This window comes from Malurus melanocephalus, unplaced genomic scaffold (assembly GCF_030028575.1).
Source record: "Malurus melanocephalus ecotype Western Australia unplaced genomic scaffold, MMel_1.1 scaffold_122, whole genome shotgun sequence".
NCBI lineage: Eukaryota > Metazoa > Chordata > Aves > Passeriformes > Maluridae > Malurus > Malurus melanocephalus.
Genome location: NW_026623354.1, coordinates 1536236 through 1560884, shown reverse-complemented (window position 1 = coordinate 1560884; position 24649 = coordinate 1536236). Strand labels below are relative to the sequence as shown.

General features: G+C 41.7%; 1 protein-coding gene across 1 annotated transcript in view; it reads left to right on the top strand.

The window, feature by feature from the left end:
• HSPA12A (heat shock protein family A (Hsp70) member 12A) overlaps positions 1-17923 on the top strand; it is a 48861-nt gene extending 30938 nt beyond the window's left edge. The window contains exons 8-13 of the mRNA XM_057370295.1: positions 8607-8778; positions 11708-11794; positions 12295-12399; positions 12817-13075; positions 14724-14827; positions 16099-17923. Of these exons, the coding sequence (XP_057226278.1) occupies positions 8607-8778; positions 11708-11794; positions 12295-12399; positions 12817-13075; positions 14724-14827; positions 16099-16733 (1362 nt within the window). The 3' untranslated portion in view covers positions 16734-17923. The remainder of the gene's footprint in view (positions 1-8606; positions 8779-11707; positions 11795-12294; positions 12400-12816; positions 13076-14723; positions 14828-16098) is intronic.
• Positions 17924-24649: the final 6726 nt, after the last annotated feature.

The following is a 24649-nucleotide window of genomic DNA, read 5'->3' as shown; positions in this document are numbered from 1 at the left end:
AAATATGAGGTATAGAAATGCTCAGGTAAAGCAATTTGTGCTCTTAGCTGGGTAATAACGACACCAGAAGAATAAATTGAGACAGTCTGACTGTGCTTAGCAAAGGCATTTATCTCAATCAGACAGCCTAGCTGTCTGTAACAAACTGGTTCATCTAATCAGTGGCCACACAAATGCAGCAGTTCTGGCTGTAGCCAGTGCAACTCCCCACATTCATTATTTTAAATGTGCTGAAAATAAAAATCACACTTCATTATGGTTCCAGGTGCCCTATTTATTTTCTTGCTTTTCAGAATGAGATAATGTCACCATTTCTAGGCAGACATTAAGAGGGAGAAATGTTCCATGAGATTTCTTACCAAAGGAATAGCTTTACTGACAGGTTAGTAAATAGAAGTGAAATATCAGATGGATTCTGCTGAGTAGYGTGATCAGGTATGTGCATGCACAGACAGCCAGGGTGATTATTCAGAGTCCAAGCATCCCCCCCATTCCAACAAACTCCAGCATTGGGTCCATTGAAAACCTCAGTATTGATTTGGATACTCAGAAGTTGATGCTTTTTTGTTAGTGGGGTGTTTCACAAAATTGTTCTTAGGGATTTGCAARATGTTTGGTAGGAAGCTTGTAGCAGAACTGAATGCAAAAGCTAGGTTTGGGTCTGTTTCTGTTTGTATCCTCATACTTTTAAGCATAAAGACGATTTTCTCTTTGTCACCAAATATAGGAAAATGAATTAATTAGGAGACGAATTTCCCTCTGACAAGCCACTGGACTGAGGCAGATCTTTTTTTGAGTGCAGATTGTGTTAGTGYTGTAAATTCAACTTGTGCATCCTTGATGCATTAAACTAATTGCTTTCCATGTACTGCATCGCTTTTTAAAGTGACTCATGGCTGGTATTTAGGATTACTGGACTGCTTGGGGCTGTTGTGCTCCATGTATTTTCAGATTTTTAAAAAGTGTCCTGTGACAAATGTTTTCTTTTTATCCCAAGTCACTTAAACAAAAGTTCTGATTGCAATCCACACAGAAATCTGAATTACTGCAGGTTTTCAGCAGTGAGTCTGGTCCTGCAGCCACCCCGTCAGACACATGCAAGATTTGACACAAAAGTCACAAAGACAAGATATGAGAGAGTGGTCCTTGGTTTTGGGAAGGATTCCTCCCTGCAGTTCTGGCCTTTCTCAGTGCAGAATGCTTGCACCATTTCAGAGTCATGGAAGCATTAAGTRGGAATGTTGGTTGGAGGTTATCTAGCCTGACCTTCCAGTTGAAGCAGGGTTATTGCCAACACTGGGTCAGCTTTTATTGAGTGAGGTTTTAAAAATCTCTGAGGACAGAGATGTCTTTCTTCACAGGAACTCACAGCTTGTGAATTCATCACTTGCAGTGGGAGCAGCAGTTGGTTCGGCCCAGGTGAAAACTGTGGGAAGGTTGTGAATTTTCTGTGGGTTCACTACTTTGTGCAGGCTTCTGATATGGGCAAGCCCTGGGAATTCAGAAAGCACTGCCAAGCCTACACCCTGGTATTTTAAAAACAGGGAAATTGTGTATRAATACATAGTGACAGTATCTGCTTCCTCGTGGCAGAAGGGAAGRTGTCTGAGGCTTCACAAGAGAGATTTCAGGATAAACCCAAAATCCTACAGACAGTTTAAAGGCTGATTTTTACTTCGGATTTTATCCTATTATACTTTTCATGTCATCTCATCATTTATTTTTGTGCAGATTGAATAAATGAAAACTATTACAGGAATCTCTTCACTTGCAGTTTTGTGCCTCCTGGATAAGTGGCTTTGCCATTTTGCACCTTCCACAGCTTGTATTCCCMTCGTCTGCAAAATGAAGTTACTGCTATTTTACCATAGCCTTAGATGTCCTTTATGCTTTCTSAAGCAGTTTTCTCACAGAGAGATGAGAATCTTTGTCCTGTCCCTGAGCTGTATAGATGGGGAAGCTGACGTTGAAAGAATTCTGCAGCTGTGATAATTATCCACAATGTTCTTACTTGTGAAATGCRAAGTATCAGTGACACCTGATCAGACTAGGACGAAGGACAGCCTGTTCCATAAAGTTAATTTTAGTTCAACCAGCAGTAATAGTATGAAAATGTATGCATTCTTGTATATCTGTTATGTATATGCATGTATGTGTAGCAAATGTTAAAGCAAAATGCTCTTGGTTCTGTTCTGTAAAGAAGTGCCTCTGAGACACAGTAGATGTCAGATCTTTGCAGGATCAGCCACCACCCAGACATTGTATTGATTGGATTTTTTTTAAAAAAAAGTCAATCTTCAGTTTTCATCTAGGCTTTGAAATCYAGAGAACACATTTTTGAATGGAGGGGAGCACCTAGCAGCCCTTCCTCCTGTCCTTGGCAAACCCAGCCTCTGCTGTGGTCACTATGAGGACTCTTTGAAAATCCTGTTTATTTTGTGGCTTTGAGTAATTTTAAGAATCTGTCTTTGAAGAGATAAGTGGGCAGGGCTAACTGRGCTGTCTGACCTCACTCTATTCTGTTTACCCACGATATTTCTTGTGCTGCAGCACTCTTCATCATTCTGAAGCCTAAGGGCAGAGCGTCAGGCTATGTGATGGTGTAGTGATTTAAAAACACTTTGTGTGAAGGTTTCTCCAGGCTGAAGGTGCARCAAAACTGCATGTTCTGTGCTTTTCCAGCAGCTTTGTGGGACCCACAGCCCACCTTCCCCTCGTGTGCCTCTTTGGGATGATGCTGGGAGCCTTTCCCCACATCGCTCATCTTCTTTCCTGGCACGCTCTGCCTCCGTAATTAGATCTCAGTCGTTTATTTGTCACATCCCAGTCTGATGCCATGGAGCTGGAGAAAGTGCTGGCTGGTGAAAAAGGAGGAGGATTAGAGCAGCTCACTTAGCAAGGCACTAAGTGGATGGTGTTATGGTGAATCCCTTAACACAATGAACTGATTAGTTTAAACAGTGGAAGTTTCACATGGCGCTTCATTTCCAGCCGTTGTTTTGTCTCCTCTTGGTTCAGCCTCACAATACTTCCTTCACACAGTCTGCACAGTGCTTAACTTGCAGTCATGCCTTTCCTATTGTTACTAATTATAATAAATATCTTGGAAAATAGAAAAATGTTGATGTTGATTCTCAGCTTCTGTTGTTTTGGCCGAATGCTGTTGTCCTGCAGAGCTTCGTTTCCTGATGAGCCCACATCATCTTTATGGAGCTGTTTCATGGGAYCCAACTTTTATATTTTATCTCTGGTGCCTACAAAGGGGGTTTTAGTGGTAAAACAGGTTTAAAAGGTTTTTCCTACCAAGCARAAGAATGGATCATTTCACTCACCAGAAGTGATTAAAGTAGTGCACTTGGTGAAAGTGAGAAACTGGGAGAGAATGGGGACCCAAGGCTGTGGTGGAGCTGTGATGTGGCTGTTCCTGCAGCTTCTGCATGTGCTCTACACCACAGGCAGAAATGGAACCTTGCTGGGTGGAGAAGAGTAGGATTTTGACACTGCTCTGGAGTTCTGGGGTTGYGGAGGGAATTCCCACCTTGTTGTGGAAAAGGAAAGCTTTTAATCTCTGTGCCTTGTTTTTCCAATTGTGTGGTGAGGGTGGCTCTTTTGCATGTGTTTATCTGTTTATTTATGCTACATTTTTGTATCTGAAAATGCCTTTCTAACTGAATGCAGTACCTACAGCCCTGCAGCAGTTCTGAATTCAGTCCTAGATGATTACAGAATAAATCAAAGTAGTAAATTATAATTCATCCAGACAGTTCTTTTGGTCAGTTTTACAGCTCCAAAAAGCATTTGCACTCCATGTAAGGCATGTTCATGTGTTACAAACCAGTGGTCAGGCTTTTCTTCCCCCCCTTCAAAATATATCTGGTGTATCTCTGAAAAACCAGAAAAAAAGGAATTTTAACTGTTGCTTCCAGTAAATTGTAGGGATAGGAGTAGGGAACAGGTACCTTTTCAATGATGGTGTATTTCCTAACATTCCACTTCTTTTGAGGCTACTGTGGTGTAATAAATAAAAGCCAGGTAGAGCCATCAGTGTTCTGCCTGGCTGTGGAAATCTACAGCTAAATGCTGAATTATTCTATCTACAGCAGTGTTCAGAGATGGGACATTTTCATCTAGGTCTACCTTAAAAAGGCTACATGGAATATTCTAATTCTGTCTTTAAGGTCATATACATTGCAATATTTGAAAAAATAGAAGTGCACTGCCTTTTTTTTTTCCTGTGGATTGTGGCATGTGAGGCTGGTGTTTGGAAGCAGCATCTTTTAATCTGTAGTAATGGTGATTCTACACATGAAGTGAGTGCAAACAGTTCTCTGAAGTGCTCAGTGTTGTACTGAGCTGCACTCCTGATCTCAATATTTGCTAATTGTGAATTAGTCTAACCCTTTGCAGCTGGGGCTGTTGAGGGACTCAGGAGTGGATTGTGGTCAGCTGTGGCTCCCTCCACGTGACCAATCTCTGGCTTTAAAAACAGAGCCGGGGGCCAGGGTGCGAATTCACCTGTATCTGTATGGTGGAGTTATTTATGCTCCAGTACGTGAGGCTGTGAAGCTTTGCTTCAAACTTCGAAATTTGCTGTGGATGCTGCATCTTGGCCAACGAACAGCAGTGCACGGACCTGTGCTACTGGAGAGAGTGAAAGCGTGGGAGTTCAAAAAATGAAATCCTAGTCCTCAGGTACGTGAGCAAAGTTGAATTTTAGAGCAGTTCTTTTCATAGTGTTCTTTGCTTCTTCCAGGTATGTAAATGCAGCAATATCTTGCAAATTATTTTAAGTATTTTTTTTGTGTTCAAGGAATTTTTGTTCAAGGAATCCCATGATGAATTTTCCACTTTTTAGTTCTTGGGGAAACTGCTGTTTGCTTCCTTCATGTTTCATAGGTGATGAGTGGGTTTGTACTGCTAGTGAGTGTTACAGGAGAAGGAAAATCTCCTTAGCAGGCTAGAGTCAGGACACAGCTCTGCTATAAGCTGCCCCGGGCAAAAGCAAAGTGATGTGTCTGTCCCACTGCCAGAATGATCTATAGAATGTTGAATATTGAGACATTGTTTAGATCTGCCCTGCTCAGCCCTGTTAACTTGTGAATCCCTGGTTTTTATTACAGTAGTACTTGGGCATCAGTGGGCAAGAACACAGAGTGAGGCTGATAGAAAGCAGAAAGTGTAAAATACAGCAAATTCCCAAATGCCTGCAATTAATAACTTTAACAAATGCATCCCTGTTTCTTCATGTTGACTGCCTGCTGTTTCCACTCCTCTTTCTCTKCATGCTCAATATTTTTCTCCCATCTGTCCCTTGGCTGTAATGATGGGACAGATGTACTGCCCAAGTCTTCATCTTGGTGCTTGTATTAAAACAACCTCATTGCTTCCTTCTGTCCCAGCAGCATTTATGTGCTCATGTTTCTTTATCATCTCCCCTTCCCCATTCTCTCTGTGCTGTGTTTAGCTATATAGATATATATGTAAAGTGATATGCTCTCTCTCATGGTCCAAGTAGAAATACTATTTGCAATAAGTATATGAAAATTGATATATGAAAATTGATCATTACACATACATATATATATACAGTTATATATAAATATGTATGTGTGTTTATATGTATGTCTACATATAAAAATATGTGTTGGATGCCTTGTACCTTTCAGTGTAAAAGATTCTCTGTACAGTCTTTTTATGATGTGAAATAACACATTCTTTGTCGTAACTGGCCCTTCAAACTCTGTAGGAAAAGCTTTTAAATGAAAAACCTCAGTGTTTTCTTCATGAGGTTCTGTTAGGATCAGCTGTGCTTTGAACTGGTAAAAACTGTCATTTCTGTTGGATGTTTTCCTCAGGAGATACTTTGGGTATGTTAAAATCATAGCTAGAGAGAAAAAGGAGCAGGAATAGCATCTGCTGTGCTTGGAGGGTCTGAGAACACAGATCCCAGTCCATCCGCTGCAGGTCACTGCCTTCCCCTCCTGACTGCAATGTGAAAAGTTCATGGTACAGGCTGCTGCTGGAGGAGGGGAGGAAGCAAATGTTATTGTTAATGGTTTACTGTTTGCTTTTAGCAGAGCCAGCCTTGGGAGTTTGTACTAAAATTCCCCCTAGAACAGATGATTTGGCGATAAATATAATCTTCCCCCCACCACCACCTCAAGTTAGGAAATACCAGTGCATTCCATGGGTGTGCAACTCAGTTTCTGTCACCTTTGCAAATGCTTTACGTTGTAGACTTTGGATTTTAATATCCTTGGCAACAAACTGTTTTTTCTCTAAAACACAGTTTTGTCTTTAAGTGTGTAGGTTAGACTGAGTCTAAGAGTTGTCTGTGCTGCTGACACATGCCCAGTACAAGGATCAGGCTGAGCACTCTTGAGTTCATCCCTATTGCTAGGTAGTGAAAAAAACCCATTTGCTGCTGAGATTCAGAGCTCTCACAACACGTAATAGTGAATTTATTGTCAGTGAAAACTGCAGTAGGGTAGTCAGGACCTATTTGTTCTCCAAGCCCTTACTGGACAGAGCAGCAACTGCTGCCTTTAGAATCACAGCAAGGTCTAGATTAGGCTTTTAGCAAAACTCTCCAAAGGCAAAGACTGTTTGTGTGCAGAGACCTTACATTTTTGGAATTCTTAAGCAGATTCGACCGATGTCTGTAAGGGACTAGAGTATTGATTCGTATCTGGAATGGTGCTCTTTCCATTGCAGCAAACCAAAGCTTCCTGTGTGGGAAAGCTCAGCTGGAGATGTTGAAGTGAGCTGGCATGAAACCAGCCCTGCTTGTGCCTGCTCCATGCAGATGGGTCACAGGAGGGACTGGGCTCTTACCAAGGCACATCTTCATCCCCATGCAGCTCCAGGGCTTTATCTGAGCCTGTATCTGCCAACATGCTCATCATGCCACAAATGCTGTGATGGCAGCAGAGTCTGCCTTACACCTTGATTGTTTGATTCTCTTTTTATACATTTGAGGGTTTCTCTGGCTGCTGTGACATTTTCCAAAGTCTCAAAAGTTGCAAACATTCTTTTCAATATAATCTTTTTTCAGTATATGTTGCCACGGAGCTGGCAAGGTTTGATTTCTGTGGTATTTGCACAGTGTTTTCCTTCCCACACAATTCTGCTAATTTCACATCGTGGTGTTTAGATGTAACTGAAGCAGCGAGTTTTGCCCAACAGCAGTAAAGGATGTAAAGTGACCATAATCCCAGTTATGGTGGGCTTTTAAAATAATGAGCAACCATGATTAGTTTAACTCTTAACTCTTTATTATTTTGGCATTTATTTGTTGTTGTTTTACCTTTTTTTTGTTACCAACAATGAGGAAATTGCTTTGTTTAAGAATCTGTTTTTCTTATTTATTAGGATGGAGAGGGTAAAATGAGTCAGTAAATGTGAAGGACAGTTTTGTGTCTCCAGGTCTTACGCTTGTATTGCTTTTTAAACCAACTTTACTTCGAGTTTCTGGCTGCAGGTGTCAATTAGCCAGCAATTCCCACAGCCCAAATTGTAGCTGTACAAAAGAAACCAAATTCCAATCCAGGTCCTCAGTTCTTTCCATGTGACTCTGCCTTCTTTTAGAGATGCTCTGGAGACACCACAGTGTGTGTGAGTTGGGGGCTGGAAGACTGACTGTGGAAGCAGAAAAATGTTCATTTTGTTTTATTTGTTTGCTTGCAAGCTTTAGTACTCAGGCCCTTAACTGAAAAGYAATAGCAGGTAACTCAAAAGTTGGCAGAAAGAGCTGAAAGATGTCTTTTTTAACAGTAGGCAGAGGTATCGGGGAAAAGAAATCAAAACATAGTTTTGTGAWCTGTTCTTTGAATATTTTTCTCTAAGCCCAGTTCTGAGAGTGATGTAGTTACRTAAGAACTTGTGGCTTTTTGAAAATACTTGAGTCTGAAGGCTGAAAATGCAAAAAGGAAATAGAAAGAATGGCAAATGCTGATTTTATAATGTGGTATTATTTTTAGGCTTGTTCTCATTACATTTTAGGGAACCTGCCCTGTTGTATTTGGCCTCTTTGAATAAACTGAGCATTTTGAAGATTATAAAAGCAAATGTACTTTAAAGCAATGGATTTTGAAATAGAAAAGATTGGTTGTAAGACCGAAGATGCATTAMTGGCAAAGTGCATTGTATATTCCTATACAGTTAAACAGTGCAGGAACCGCATTTTGGCAAGGACTCTGRATATCTGGGACATAAAGTAAGACATACTTAAAATATTGGTGTGGCAAGGAGAGGCCAAAGGAGGCTGAAAGGAGGCTGGGGTCCCTCTGTGCTGGCAGATTCACAGGTTAATTAGCAGTTGAGGTTTTAGGCCAATTATGACAGGTTCCAAAGGGATTCTCTTGGTTTCTCCACCTGTCATGTACACAAGTGCTCGGGTTAGCCCCTTAGCATGGTAAGTGCATGCAAAGCTCCCTGTCAGAGCCTGTGGAGTTGTGCTGTACAGGGTGGGCAGGACAATTCCCAGATGCAGCAGCTCCTGTGCGGGGTGAGCTCTCAGGGGTGACCCCAYGAGCTGGGGATGCTGAGAGGGTTCTGCTGGGTTGTGGGATTCCCTGTCCCATTTGTCTGATCCATTCTCTCTCCAGGCAGGAATGGCATCTCCTGACAATCCYGAGCAGTTGATCATTGCCCTGGAGCCCGAGGCTGCCTCTATCTACTGCCGAAAGCTGCGCCTGCACCAGATGATAGAGCTGAGCAGCAGGGCACCTGTCAATGGCTACAGCCCGAGTGACACTATTGGAACTGGATTTACACAGGGTACTTCTTTCATTCACTTTTTAGATCCTCGTGCTTAAGTTTGCTTTGTCCTTGAGGGCTGATTTCTGACCGTTTCTTGTTGGTTTTGTTCTCTTCAAATGTTTCAGGCTGGTGTCAGTTTGCTGCTTTAAACTGTTTTGCTGTTTACYATAGTTAGATTTGTTTGGATGTTGACCCAGCAGAATCACAGAACAATTTGGGTTGGAAAAGACCTCAAAAATCATCTCTTTCCACCCCCTGCCATGGGCAGGGACATCTTTTAATAGACCAAGTTGCTCCAAGCCCTGTCCAACTTGGCTTTGAACACTCCCAGGGATGGGGCAGCCACARCTTCTCTGGGCACCCTGTGCYAGGGCCTCACCACCCTCACAGGGAACAATTTTTTCCTAATATGAGCTTGAATTTTAGCCTGCAGGTAGCTTCCTTGTCTTGTCTTTATTTGGATGTTGTAGGAGTCTTTTAATATTTTCAAAACAGTATTTTTTCTGCCTTAATTTAAGTTAGTACTTCATGTTGGATAGGGTTTTTTTCATCTAATTTGTTGGAAGCAATTATGTGTTTGGTTATCTGCAATATTGAGGTGGTGTTAAATTAGTGGATCTGCCATGAAACTCTTAGTCTGAGGTGTTCCAAAGTAATGATAGATGCTTTTTGATGTCATCTTTATGAAATGTCATTAATGACTTTCAATGCTCAGTGGAACAAATGGTTTTGGAATGGAGCAATKAATTTTTCTGCTTGTGGAAGAGCAACTGCATAGTGCATTTCTCATTTATTGACCTGGGATTTGTTTCTGCTGTCAGTGTTTGAAGGCTGAGTTATAATGARGGCCAGAGATTGGACCACTGTAAGTCACTTGCCAAAAGATCCTTCATCACCTAAGTTTTTTGAGCTTGAAATTGGAGGGAAATAGAGGAAACAAAAAAGGAAAATGGCCTGCAGCAGCAAGATTCGATTGCTGCATAATGTGCATATTTCCCATTTCTGAACTGTAACAATTACCCTGATCCTGATGGTAGTGTGACAGTCTATCCTAGAAGGAATTTTTCAGAAGAGTCTTTGTTTTATCACATTTGCTAGGTCAAAACCGTCGAGGCAAGTGGGAGGTTAAGCTAGTAGAACTATTTCTGCACTTACCAGAGCAGATTTTTTTTTAGTTAGGCACAGTTAGTACATCATTCTCTCAAATCCATGGCTGTCCTGGCCAGCCCTTGTCAGATGCATTCAGTGTTTGGAGRCCCATGCAGAGTACAGGACAAATCTGTTTTCAGGATTCAGTCCCTTCAGGGCCCCTTGGCTTCTGTCCCCCTAAGTCGTGTCCTGAACTATTCCAKTTCCATGAGATTTTACATGAACTCACTGTCAGACAACACAGGGATTTGCTTCTGGGAAAATAATAAAGGGGTTTATCTGGTTAAGGTTTTAGAGCTGGGCAGAATCTGGCAGATCATGGATTTCTGCTAACAGGCTTTTCCTTGGGTGGGGGTACCACTCTCATTCTTGACTTTGTAYGGTAAAAGCTGTTGGGGATGAGAAAGGTTTCGTGTCAAAATTAATGAAAACAAAGTTTGGAGTGAATTAATTTGGGGTTGGAATTAAAATTTCATAAAGGCATGGCAGGCACCCAAGACAAGCTGAGAACAGATTAAGGAGAAAAACCCTTTAAATATAAACAGAGAGAAGCACTCCAAGGACCATATTATTGCTGCAAAGTCAAAACAAAAATTTTAGTGTTCATAGTAGCAAGGGTAAGCTTGCTTCAGCTGTAGTTTAAGACTGGCTCTTGTGTTCACTACCAGCCCACAGGAGGGAATGGAAGGATTGCCATTGATTTCTGTGGGCTTGACAGGCCTTTGCTTGGACCTGGTGYTTGTTTTGTCATGGAATATTTCATTTGAGCTCTCCCTGTGCTGCCAGGTCACTGCACTGAGGCTGGGGCAGTTTCTCTGCATCGTGAGTTCTTTTTGGGGGGAAGGTGCAGGAGTGAGTGGAGCTGATGCTCTGTTTTCTGGTGACAGGCACTATAGAAATAGGAAGCAAAGTTCATTCTGTGATTTGTGTGCTGATATTTTCAGAAAGAATTTTCACTCATGRCAAGCTGCCTCTCTTGTAGTGTTTTATGGAGTGCCTTTGAAGGTGAGTGAAGATAACACCAGGAATGTGGGGTTTTTTTGATCAGACAGTTGTAGATGTTGATTTAGAAGCATAAATAGCAAAGGTTCTCACTATTCTGCTTTCTCCTCACAGACTGTTCTGCATCTTTTAAATGTCTAAGCAGCAGTTAAGTCTTATGAGTTAACTGATTGTTATAACAGTCTTGCAAGATTACACTTAACTTTTAGTTGGTGTATGTTTTAAATGTTATGAGAGTCAGCCCTGGTGATCCCTGTGTCCTTAAGAAGTCTCTGATCTGAGCAGCAGTGCTTCTGGCTGCTTTTTGGAGGAAGACTGACATCCTGAGAGGCTGGGGAATGTTCTCCCATTCCGGGTGGTTGTCTTGGAGCAGGCTGGGGCTGCCACCTGCTGATGGAGGCTGCTGTGAGCACAGCTGCCTGCCAGCCCCCACCCTGCTGCCAGCACACGCTTTGCAAGCCGGAGTGCATTAAAAAAACCCAAGTCAGACCTGTTTGTAGCTTTCTTATTAGGTTATTTCTATATATAATTAGGTAGCTAGTATATATTAAAATATAAATTAAAACACATATAAGAATACGTAACAATATCAAGGAATGTCAAACATTTTTCCTTCTTTCTAGGAATGACATTCTAACTTTCCTGGTTCCTATGCAATAATTTTTGTGCGTTTTTTTTTGTTGGGTGATATATACAGTGCAGCGGGTCAGCCCGCTTGCACTTGTTTCCTGCAGTTTATGATTTTTTTTCTTCATGCTTTTTTATACTCAGTAATTTTTCTCTTGTCAATCCCCAGGAAAGGAACACGTGCGCCGGAACCGRCAGAGTCGGACCTTCATGGTGGAAAATGTAATAGGAGAGATCTGGTCTGAGCTGGAGGAAGGTACTGTGCTTTCTTCAACAAACTTTGTTCTTGCACACAAATACTGTGTTTCCCACAAAGGTGCTGTGCACTGCATTGTTCTCATAGTGATTATAAAGGAGAAAAGGAGAAAAACCCAAGTTCATGTGAGGCTCTGAGTTACAAATGCTGAACTGCAATTCTGTATGCTCTAGCAAAATAGGATTTATTAAGGAGATGGAAAACAACACAGACARTATTTTCCTCAGAACTGACCTTGTAAATATGGTGTAATATTTGATAGCCCACTAGGATGTATGCAAGCAGCATGAGCAGTCCCACTAATTTACTTTTCAGCTCTGCTCCATCAATAGCTTTTGACATCTGACTTTCATATTTGTTATCAATCACTGCATTATAATTATTGGTAAGGATTGAGCCTTCAGCCCAGCCATTCCTGGCTGTCTGTAGGCCATTATCTGCCCTGGTGCATTGAGCTGGTGGCTCACAGTGGTTAAATGTTCTGGCCTCTCCCCTTGCAGGTGATCGGTACATCGTGGTGGACAGCGGAGGGGGCACAGTGGATATGACTGTCCATCAGATCAGGCTTCCTGAAGGACATCTSAAGGAGCTCTACAAAGCAACAGGTACTGTCACTGCCACTGCTCAGTTTGTGTAATTATGTTGTGTATTACATCTATTTATTTAATGTTTTGACTTGTCAGTGGAGGAAATGTATGCCTTTATTGCATTTTGCGAGCAGCTCTTCCTGAAATGAGACCAACACTCAAAATTAGTATAACCCAGCTGCTGCTTGCCTAAATCACTCATTTATAGGGTTAATATTACAGTGGCTATGATGATACAAGAGTAGAAGTGAAGCAAAGGTAAGATCATGTTGTGTGTTAGACCACCTTCTACGTTTAGGAAAGAACTTCTTTCCATGGATCTTCTGCCATTAGTCCCAAGAATGTCACTCTGATGTATGTGTGGTCAGCTTGCAATGTCATAAGAACATTAAAGAATATTCAGAATATTAAAGCTCTGTTTTGTCTGTGCTACAGGTGGGCCATACGGTTCTCTAGGGGTGGACTATGAGTTCGAGAAGCTCCTGTGTAAAATATTTGGGGAAGATTTCATCGAGCAGTTTAAAATCAAGCGTCCTGCGGCCTGGGTGGATCTGATGATCGCCTTCGAGTCCCGCAAGCGGGCGGCAGCTCCCGACAGGACCAACCCCCTCAACATCACCCTGCCTTTCTCCTTCATTGACTACTACAAGAAATTCCGGGGCCACAGCGTGGAACATGCCTTGAGGAAAAGCAAGTGAGTAGAGAGTGCAAACCAAATGCATGCAGAATTAACTACTGGTAGCAAAGACAAATTATTCAAATATCCTAATTACATTAGGACCAAAAGGTAATAGCATAAAACTGTACTACAAAGATGAGAAAATAGATTTGCCTCAAGTGCAGTTTCTAGCATGAAAAATTCTGATCAATCTCTTGCAAAAGCTTTTTTGTATAAGACTTGCATTTTTCAGGGACTGCTTTCTATGTTTTCTGTTAGGCCACCACTGCATTGCTCTCTCTGACTGCATATTGTGAGACTGCATGAGTGAATGTCAGATCAAACATAGGGTTTGTTGCCTAGAACCTTAATTTTTAGCAGCCTGGGTCCTGGAACAAATCCARGATTGTGAGATGTGTAARTATTTTCTGTGGTATGGCTTGAGGGAAGTTATTAACAGGATCAGATCACTGGAGAAAACACACACTACTGCATAAAGCTCTGCAAGAGGAAAGCATTCAGCTTTTGAAGTGATGGCAGGCTCTTGCTTCTTATAGTATTTTACCAGTTTGATAATTTGCTTGATAGGCTTGGAGATATAATCACCTCCAGAGATTTGAACTCATAATTTCCAGTATCAGGAAGTCAGCCTAAATGACTGCAGCATGGGCTGCTGTAGAAAAGGAAGTGAGCAGAAAGTAAAAATGGGCATTTTGCATCTTTTGAAGTTGCAAACTACAGAAAACCTGGAGTTTAATGGTGTAAAAGAGAATGAACAAGAGAGCCTGTGAATCTGGGGCAGAAGGTTTGGGACCTGAGAAAGGAGGATTTAATATTTAGTAACTGTATCTTAATTTTTTTAACCAGCCAGAGTTGATTGTGGTACACAGGGTGGAACTCTTGCATCTCTTTCAAGTCATTGGCAAATGTGCCATAGGCTTTAATTACTTGAAATCCAGCTCAGAWTCAYTTTTTACATGAGWCTGAGGTTCTGAAATCATTAAAAAWTTCTGGAAATATTGCTCCTCATGAGGCCATCTCCTTTTTGTTTATTGTCTTAATGGTGAATCTTAGAGGGAATGCTAAATGCTCCCTTCAGATGAAATTAAATGAATTGGATAACAGGATAGAAAGAGTGTAAAGGTTRAGATACAATGTGCATGAATGAAATGGAGATTACTGGGCTGCACAGATGTGTATCAGTGATAGAATAGCATAATGCCTGTGCTCACTTAATAAATGTAATGCCTCGTTAGAAATGCTGTTCTCTCTTCTGCCTCCTGAGGCTTCCSAGCTTGCTCGTTTTCCTTGTGTTTTCCAGTGGCTTTGGCCTGCTGCTGCTATAATCTAAGTGTTGCCCTTCTGGGGATGAATCAGTGCTGTTTCAGATGAGCGAGCACTGCATTGACTGCCAGCTGTTTCAGAGAGCAGTTGAGCATTGCTAATGCTGCAGAAGGCAATCAGGCAAAGAAAACAACAATTAGAGAAGCAAAAATAATAATTCTCCCTTCAAGATTTACATAACAGCAGTTGGTATGGGGCTAGGGTGAGGCGGGGCACTTTCTTCCAAGGAAAATGCACGCAGATTCTGTTAACTCATTGATTAATTTATGTAATATGTCTGGTGATTGTTTTAAAGCTCAGTTACAACGTTTTAATGTTCTTCCTCACTGTTCTTTTGCAGTGTGGACTTTGTGAAGTGGTCCTCCCAGGGAATGCTGAGGATGAGCCCRGATGCCATGAATGCTCTTTTCAAACCTACGATCGACCAGATCGTTCAGCACCTGAGTACGTATCTGGGGGTGATTTCACATCCTGGCTGAGCTGAAAATGAACTTTTGCTCACCCATTTCAACCCAATAGCATCTCTTCTGGTGTGCACCAGCTGTGGACAAGGAATTCAGTTCTGAAACTTTCAGCCCTCTGCAATTCAGTTAGGGAAATAGTAAAAGTAAGGGACATGTCCTGAACACATCCTYCTACCTAGCTCTAGTGTTACTAGAGTTACTGAGTGTGATTCACTCCTTTTCCTGCCTAAGCTTCAATTTACTCTGTGCTTCCAGTGCTGCAAACATTCAGAAGGCTGAAATGCACTGAGAAACCCAGATTCTGCCTCTTTTTCGCATTTCAGGCAACAACTAAATAATGCCAGAGYTGTAAAAGTTACTCATTTCTGTCTRTTAGGACCTCCAGTTCATTCCTGCCCCGTGGAAGGTCACATTTGTTCATGACCATCCAAATCACTGACKTCTCTAAAACACAAATAGTAAATGATGCATCATGGTAAAAGTACTTCCAGGCATGGCTTAAGCAGCAATGAATTTATTTGTCYAGTAATGGAAAGTGACATCTGCTTATTGGGACAGTTACTATTTAAGGTCTTCCTGGTGGAAGATGAAATTTGTATCAAATAGAGTATAATGCACTTGGGGAGAAATGTGTTGCTTTCTGCACATCATTAAGCACTGTTTGGAATGGAATATCCAGCTTTGCTCATTATAAATGGGGGATTTGGGGGTAAATTTCAGAACTTAATAAGACAGCGAGTATAGAACAGCTTATAGTGAGCAGGGAGGGAGAGACCTAGAATTGCAATATTTGTGACAGGAACTTAGTTGTTTGAGCTGAGGGTGAGCCTACAACTGAACTGCATGGTTTTCCTGAAAGTAGGGGATGTGGGCTTAAACTAAGAAGGAACATCTGTAAAAATGTAAAGAGGCATTATTTTGCAGATGGGATTTATTGTGGTTAAGATGTTGGGGTCAGAAAAAATAAGTGAATTTAAAATGGGGTGCTTTATGTGGAATACAATAAAGGGTCTATTTTAAATGCCACTTCAGAGGTGTTGTATGCTTTGAGGTAGGTGAATCCGTAGAGAAATAGAGATGATGGAAGTGGGACTCGAGCGTGCTGAGGGTGGCAGTGTGGGCACAGATGTGGCAGTTTCAGATCTTGTGCACATGTGGGGAGCGCTCAGTGCACTCAGGCATTGAGATTTTCCCTTACTTTGCCCCATCACAGTGGATTTTCTCTTACAGAATGTCTGTGTTTGTGTTCAGGTGAAGTGTTTGATAAGCCRGAGGTGACCAACGTCAAGTTCCTGTTCCTGGTGGGCGGCTTYGCCGAGTCCCCCTTGCTCCAACAAGCCGTGCAGAGCGCTTTCGGCTCGAGGTGCCGGGTGATCATCCCTCAGGACGTGGGTCTGACCATCCTCAAAGGAGCTGTTCTCTTCGGCCTCGACCCTGCTGTCATCAAGGTGCGGCGCTCTCCGCTCACCTACGGCGTCGGGGTGCTCAACCGCTTCGTGGAGGGGAAGCACCCGCCGGAGAAGCTGCTGGTCAAAGACGGCACGCGCTGGTGCACCGACGTCTTCGACAAATTCATCTCAGCCGACCAGTCCGTAGCCCTGGGAGAGACTGTGACACGCAGTTACACACCTGCCAAGCCTTCTCAGCTRGTGATAGTGATCAACATCTACAGCTCTGAGCAAGACAGCGTCAGCTTCATCACCGAGCCCGGCGTCAAGAAGTGCGGCACCCTGCGCTTGGATCTGACGGGAACTGACGCTACCGTGCCCAACCGGCGCGAGATCAAAACGCTGATGCAGTTTGGGGACACTGAAATCAAAGCCATGGCYGTCGATGTGGCCACCTCTAAAAGTGTCAAAGTTGGTATTGATTTCCTAAACTACTGACGGGCTCTTTTCCCCACCACAGCCTGTGTGTCAGACTGATCTTTCACTGTTCCTTTTTTTGACTTCCTGTCTGTCATGTCATCGCCTTGAATTTCAGCAGGCTATAGGAGAACAGCTAGTAAGGTGGGGTGTGCTGTGTTTGTGCCCTTTGGTGACCAAAGGCTGGATTTTGAAAGACCCTTAAAAAGTTTTGGGAGCAAAAGTTCCAGAGGTAGTAAAAGATACCAAGTTACTCAAGCATGCTTAAAGATCTMCCTTTATTAAGTAAACACTGATTATTGTTGAGTCCTGAAGGTTAGTTAAAAAAATACCAAGTTGTAATCTCTTTGCCTTGTTCTTCTTCCTCTTCCTCCTAAAAACACTCACTAGCACATGTGGCTGATGTAGGGAGTGTATCTTAGTGGGAAATCTGTTTAAACAGCACCATCCTCTGGCAATTGGAACAAAAAAAAAATCGTAGTTTTACAGTGTTCTTTTGATTTTGCCCAGTGCTTTCAGAATTTAAAGTGCTGAAAATCAGTGACTCAAAGAAWTGGGAACTAAATTACTAAAGTTCTGAGTAAAAAAAATCCTCTGAAATCTTGAAAATTATATTTAGGAAATACATGTGTGTTTTATGAGCTTAATATTGATTGTTCCAGTTTGAAAAAAAGCCTTTACTGTCAATGCTCTCACTACAAGCTGTTAGATGAATTAGCTAGCATTACCCTCATCATACTTTGGAAAATCATATTAAGAGCAAACCGATTTCTCTTTTGGGTCTTCTAAACTTASTTTTATTAGTCTCCATCTGAAACCACAGAATCACAGAGTAGTTGAGCTTGGAGGGGACATCCTGTGACTCTATGATAAAACCTCTCAGTTCTAAGTAGTATCAACCAGAACAAATTGCTTTTTACAATTTTGATTATCTTTGAAATGAAGATCCTTAAACTCCAAGCAACTTACTTGACAACTCTCACTGCAAAAAAAAATTTCTTATGCTTCAAAGGAATTTCTGGAGTTCAAATTCATGTGCGTTGCCTCTTTCTTGCCCTTTCACTGATACCTCTGAGAAATCTGGTTCCGTCCTCTTTCCTGTCTGTTCTCAGACATTTGTGCACATTCCTAGCACCCCYTGAGCCTCTTTGAGTGCAACAGCCCCAGCTCTCTCAGCCTCTCCTCACRTGAAAGATCCCCAWTCCCTWCATCGCCTTCKCTCCCCTTTGCTGGKCTYRGTGCCGTGTGTCCGTGTCTCTYCTGTCCTGGGGAGCTCAGAGCTGSTCCTGGCACTCCAGAMRTGTCTCACCAGGGCTGAGTCAGGGGAATAATCCCTTTCCTTGACCTGCTGCCAGCGCTGTTGCCAGTGCAGCCCAGGAGGCTGCTGGCATTCCTTGCTGCAGGGGCACGTGGCTGGCTCTGGCTCTGCTGTGTGTCTGCCGTGGTGCCAGGAGCTCCTTCTGTGCCAGGCTGATTCCCAGACTGGGGCCACAGCTTCTCCTGGTGCTCAGGGTTAGTCCTGCCCAGCTTCAGGACTTTGCATTTGCCTTTGCTGWACTTTATGAGGTTCCTGTYTGCACATTTCTCCAGCCTGTCAACATCCTTCTGACCCATCTGGTTTATCAAGCACTTCTCCAAGCAATTAAATTTCTTTTCTTGTTCATTCCTGGGTTCATATTTGAAAGCACAGGTGGATGATGGCTGTCCACAAACATCTAAACAATTCAAAACAGACAAAATATTCAGATCAAAAGTACCATCATGTATTTTGTGTTTCAAACATTTTAATTGAGTAAAATATGTTGCTGAGTTGAATTCAATGGCCAATAAAGTGGAAGGCAGAATCCAATAGAATGAAACTACAAAKAACTTCAAATAAAGCACTTCTTACCTGGCAGTGAGCACAGAGCTCTTAGCATAGAGGAAATACAATGATGGCTGTGGTAGCATCTTGTTTTCCAAATAACAACTTTCTGGAAACATTTCCTTAAGCATGCTCACCTTGAAATTTTCTTTTGCAGCTAGAATGTTTTTATTTTTCARTATACTACAGGAGAAAAGCTTCTGAAACCCACATTCTGTATCTGCCATGAACCAACAACTTCAAATCCTACTCCCACTCCAAATTAGCAGAGTGGTACCAACCTGTAGAATCACCCTAAAATRCTGACATTTTCCAGAGCATTTATACAGAACTGCCTGAATACCTGCTGGAATTCATTACATTTCCAAAACTTTGCACTGTTAATCATTAATCTAAACCTTCCTTTTTAAAAAGTTGAGCATGAGTGAAATCCATTACTGACACTTTTGGGAGATTAAAGCTTTATCAATKATTTCATTAATTTATGTTCCAATCCTGCACTTAAGCTTTCTGTGTTTATCCTGGAGTTTTGCCACAGTAGAGAGCTGCAGAACTGATCCACTGCATTTTGTCATTGAGTTTTCTGTGTCTCCTGCAGAATTTCCTGGTTGAATGGGAAATGTGTTCTGCATTCAGCTTTAAAATAAATAAATAAAGGACTATGGAGAATGCTAGTCACAGTATCCTGCTGGATACTTTCTATAATTACAAAGTGTGCTTGCTAGCAGTCGATTTCCTGCTGCCTGCTAAATGCTTTAAAAGCTAAATACTGGGAATTTTTTTTTTGTGTGTTGCTTTCCATGGTTTACAAACAAGAGAAACTTTAAGATGAGTTATGAACAATATAATTTTATGTATATACAATATTTAAATATTGTACAGACTCTTTCTTTCTACAGTGCTATTTTCTTGTATAAAAACGCACTTCGCCTCTGTTGGTTTCATTCAGCTGTTAATTTTAAATAACATAGTTTCTCAATCAGCTTCTGTAATTACAGGCTTTTAAAGATGGTAAGATATGAAATGTGAAAGGCTGATCTTACACTAATAGGAAAGAAATGTCGGTGTGTCAGAGAATCCAACATTCCTCCTGCAATGCAAGTCCTACCAGCTAAGCACATCWCACAAATGCACTAGTCTCTTGCTGGGGTTTTTGTTTTCTTTGTTTCAGATGGTGACCTTTCCATCTCCAGCAGTTCTTCATAATAATGGATGAATCCTCCTGTAAAACCAAAAATCAGATTGTRAAATCTAGGTATGCAGCTTCTTCACTAGGTTTTGGGTTTTTAATAAGGATTTTCTCTAGTTTAGAAAACAACAACAACAAATGAAAAACTACCTTCCAAAGCCAGGCAACACTCTTGTATTGTAGCTGCAGGTAAGATCCAGTCTCTGTCTACCACTTCCACCTGCCAAAAACCAAAACTCTTAGAGAAAAAATAGGCTTTGCTGTCTTTGCATGCTATGTTAAACTGAATCTGTCCTGTTTGCACAGATTTGTTTTCAGTGGCCTTAACACAGGATTTGCTCTAGTGAATGGCTGCCACCCCCTGTSTCCCCTGTCAAGAGGAGGTGACCTGTGACATCAGGTGGCCCATGATTTTTGTGCTGTTTCCAGCCTGTCTGCAGGGAAGGTTACAGGTGGTTTCTGCAGCTCTTCTGAGGCACAGTTCCCTGCTCAGCAGCAATTCTCAGCCCTTTCAGATTCACCTTTTGTAAGATCCCATCTGGATCCGAGCAGGGCTTGTTGCTGAAATCCCTGGAACTGTGAAACACGGTTTGCATATTTTTGCACTTCCTCCTTCAGTCTGATGAGAACACTATCTCAAAGCTTATCTTTGCAGAGCACTGAACTACTGAAMAAACTCCCAGCTGTCCTTGTTGCCCTCTTTCAGAATGGAAAATTAGCTTGTCTCTCTAAGGAATTAGAACTGTTAAGTAGAATATTACGCTGTGGTCTGTAGACTATAACCCAATTAAACAACTTGACATTGTAAGAGGCGTGTGGATGCCCATTTTGATACAGGATGTTAGGCTGTGAAATTAATATGAAATTTACTAGGAAACGAGGCATTTTTAGAATTGTAGTTGTGATGCTTTGGCAGGAGATTCCCTGYAGAAAGCATTTTTTTGGTAGGGGTTTCAGATGACATTGTGCAACTTAATGTGGAAAAGACAACAAGGCCTGCTCTCCATAGGGAAAGCAGAAGGTCTTGGCAGGAGTTTTGCTCTAAGCAGCAATTTGCAAGTTTGGGTCCAAGTTACTGAACTCTAGGCTGAGGTTTAGCAGCTCATTGTGATGGAATGATTAATTGTGCTAGAATATGATAAATATGTGCAGTGGTGGTTAGGACAGTTTGCATTGGTATGAATATACCAATATTTATATACAGGAGTTTTAATGCATTATTATGAGAAGGCTAATTATATATTGCAGAGATTTAATAGCCAAGATAAGCTGCATATTTATGATATGAAGTGGCTTAAGCGGATGAATAGTATAAAAGTTGTTGGGCATAATGTCACAGTACTCACCTGCTTGAAATAGTCTTAAACTATATTATAAAACCAACCATTGTGGTCTTGTTCACCTCTGTGCAAGATAAATTCAGATTTCACTGATACTTGGAGCTGTTCACAAATTGTCTGGATTGTATCTTGAGTGTTCTTGTGTCTTCAATCATGTCAAATAAAATACCTTAAAACTTAATTTCTCTTTTTGGGTGTTACTATTCTTACRAAAAGAGCTATAAAAAGAAACCTAATTTATTATGAAAGTGAGACAGGCCAAGGGGTTGTGCTTGAATTTGGTGCTCCTTCGTGTGTGTAGCTGAGCAGAAGTGACACCAGCCATCTGTACTGCTTTAGTTCACTTGTGTCCTCTGAGGTGGAACTTCACTGCTGTTCACAACTCAGCTTCCACCAAAATTGGTGTAGCTCTGAGCAGGGTGTTTGTTGGAGTTCAGACAGAAAGACTTCGGGCAGTACCAAAAACAAATCAGGTGTTTTCTGTAATGATGRTCTCAGCTGGGAAATCAAGTACAAAATTTGATGTATCAAAGAGAACTGTGATCTCTTAGGTCTTGCATTATTAAAAGCTGTTTTATTGTTAAAAATGTATTGTCAGGCCAATAAGCTGGCCAATAACCAGGTGTATTTGCATGAGAATGAGCCTCATTGTAGATCTGGGGATGTTTAGTGAGGTCCAGCTGCACTGAAAAACCCTTACATAACAGTTTGTGCTGTATTGTATTTTTCTGCTAACAGCTGTGGGCCATGTTCCTCTGAAATTCAGCAGTGCTGGCACAAACTCTGGAGGTGACTCAGTGGCATAAATGACCTTGGTCCACAGTGCTGCAAAGCTGCAGGGAGTGAACTGAGATGCTTTAGCAGCCACTACACCCAACTTCCAGCTATTTGCTGCAATGAAGGTGTTTTACAAGTGCTTTATGACTATAATTATAAACACCATCCTAATAGGCTGGGTACTGTATTTAACTTGTAATGAACTTGATTTCAGCTAAACATTCAATTAATGTTACTAGTACAATGGGAAATRTAATTACAGTCTTCAGAGGCACATTAAGAACCAAATTTTGCTTTCAGTGTTCTACCACATTGCTGAAGATTCCGGTGGAGTTTCATGTATGTGCAGTCAGAATTTCGTCCTTACACTGGACTTTTCGAAGAAATCTAAAGGCTTTCTCATATGAGTGTGTTTATATTTACAGGTACAGACCCATCTAGAAAGGAGGGATTTTTTACAAGTTGTTAATTCTACAAAATCACTCAAGTCCTTACTGAAATTTGCAGATTTTATGTTCATGTGAGAATAGCTATGGAATAAAACTTGTAAAAGAGCCTTCCTGGCAGCAGTGTCCAGCTCTCTGTCTTAAGGACAGTGAATTCAGGGTCCCTTTACTGCAAGAACAGCTTGATTTTCAAGAGATGCAGCCTGGATCAATCAGAAGTGCCAGTGCTTTGTGTGACTGGAATTCTGGCCTCCTATTTGCCAGTCTCAGTAGGTACTGAAGTTGGAAAGCTTGTACTTACTTTTTGTTTTAATAATAAATTCTTTTATTAATTCTCATTCATGCCTTGCTGTATCCTAACACTCAAAAACATTTTTGTGGTGGAACCAGTGCAGAGTCACAATAAGGTTTTGTGCTTTTTCTCCTTCGAGTTAGAGACCTGAACCTGGGTATTCAAAAAAAAAAAAATAAAAGATGAAGTTCCCACTACAGTCCCACTACAGCCCATTCAGTTCCACATGCAAAGATAAATTTCTTACAGCAAAAACTGTCTTGTGCCATTCCAATGCCATGTATTGAGTCAATTAACTGCAGACATATTTCTATAAACCAAGAAATGCTGTATTGTATTTGGTTAACATGCAGCTAGGATTTTAAAGTAGTAGCTATTTTCTCATTTTTYAAGGGTTGTAACAATAGGGGAAATTTTGCTGGATGCCCCATCCCAGGAGCTCTGCCCTCGTGCTCAGAGCAGGAGTTACTGAACGAGGACATGGTGTTCACTACCATGTGATGGCAAAAAAAAATTAATAACTTGGTAGATTGCAGRTGCTGTGATCCTTCTGTCAATGTCCACAGGTGAGCTAAGATATGGAAAATAAAATGAAAATAAGCTTACTCTTGGAATATTGTGCTGTAGCAGAGCCAAGGTGTAAAAAGAGGGTGATACCAAATAGAGTGTGAGGAAACAAAGGAATTGGCTGGAGAGTTGTGTAACCAGGACCTGGATGTGCTAGAACAGAGGCTGCAGCAGGATCAGGGATGGTTTCAAAGCAGAGAGGGGTGGGATGGATCTGTGAGTGCCCGGGTTTGTTAAACCACAGTGATCTAAGGAGTTAGAAAGGCCACTCTCCCTTTTCTCRGGGCAACAAGGAGCATTTCCTTCCCTTTGAGGAGTAATCTCTGCACCTCTGGTAGGAACATCCGCCTGCCAGCAGCTGATAAGAGCAGACACAGACTGAGCACATCCTCTTTCTCTGCAGCACAAAGAGCAGCCTCGGTGCTCCCCCACGAACACCCTGTGTGTAACACACCCAGGGCTGCACTTAAAGCTCTGCAGGTAATGGCTTGCTCAGAAGATTTATTTTTCACCTAGTGACAGTCATCATGGATGTATTTCCACCAACACTTTGCTTRGATGACTGTTGACTCCTCAGGAGTGGAGTTGATAAAGTTAACTGTGAGCAGAGCAGAAAAGATGCTGGTTCTGCATGAGACAAGCAGGAGTTGTGTTTAATGTGGTTTTTTTTCTTCAAAAAGCATTCCAGCATCCTCCTTCAGATGTTCTTATGTTCTTTGTGTTGGCAGAGGTCTGGGTAGCAGCACAATCTGCAGGGTGTTGTGAACACACTGCCTTGCCCATGAAAAATTCCTTACACAGTGGGCAGGAGAGTAGATTTGTCTGCTCAGTAAACAAGGCCAACATTTCAGTCTGATAATTGTGTAAGGCAGCTGGAGAATCAGGTAACATCASAGAGGATGTTCCAAAACATGTTTAAATTAATGCTGTGGTTCTTCTGTTTTATCTTAGGGGGGAAAYATGACTGAAGATCAAAAATTGCCACACACTTATCAATGATGTTACAGGACGGAGGGGATGTGGCATCCCACAGAAGCAATTTTTATTTCTCTCCTTCAGAGTCGAGTAGCATATAATAATTCAGATTTTTTTCTCTTTTTTCTCYTCTGTTCAGATCCATCCAGTATTTTTGCTGACTGCAACAGCAGCTCTGTCAGAGCATCACAGGAGATGCATGTGAAAGGACCTCAGGCATCAATCATRCATCACCTTCCTGCTGCAGAACAATATTAGTTCTGCCTGAACTACTCCCAACTTCTGTTTAATCTGGTTTTAAAACTTCTGCTGCTGAAATGGTGTCACCTGCTTGGGCAGTTTTTTTGTTTCTCTGTCCTCATCTATCTGAAGCTTTACATAATGTGGTTGTCCTACCCCTAGAGAACAGGGGAACATTCATCTCATTCCTGCCCTGAGAGCTTTGGACATATCTAAGGACCAGTGTCATGCATGCCCTGGATCTAAT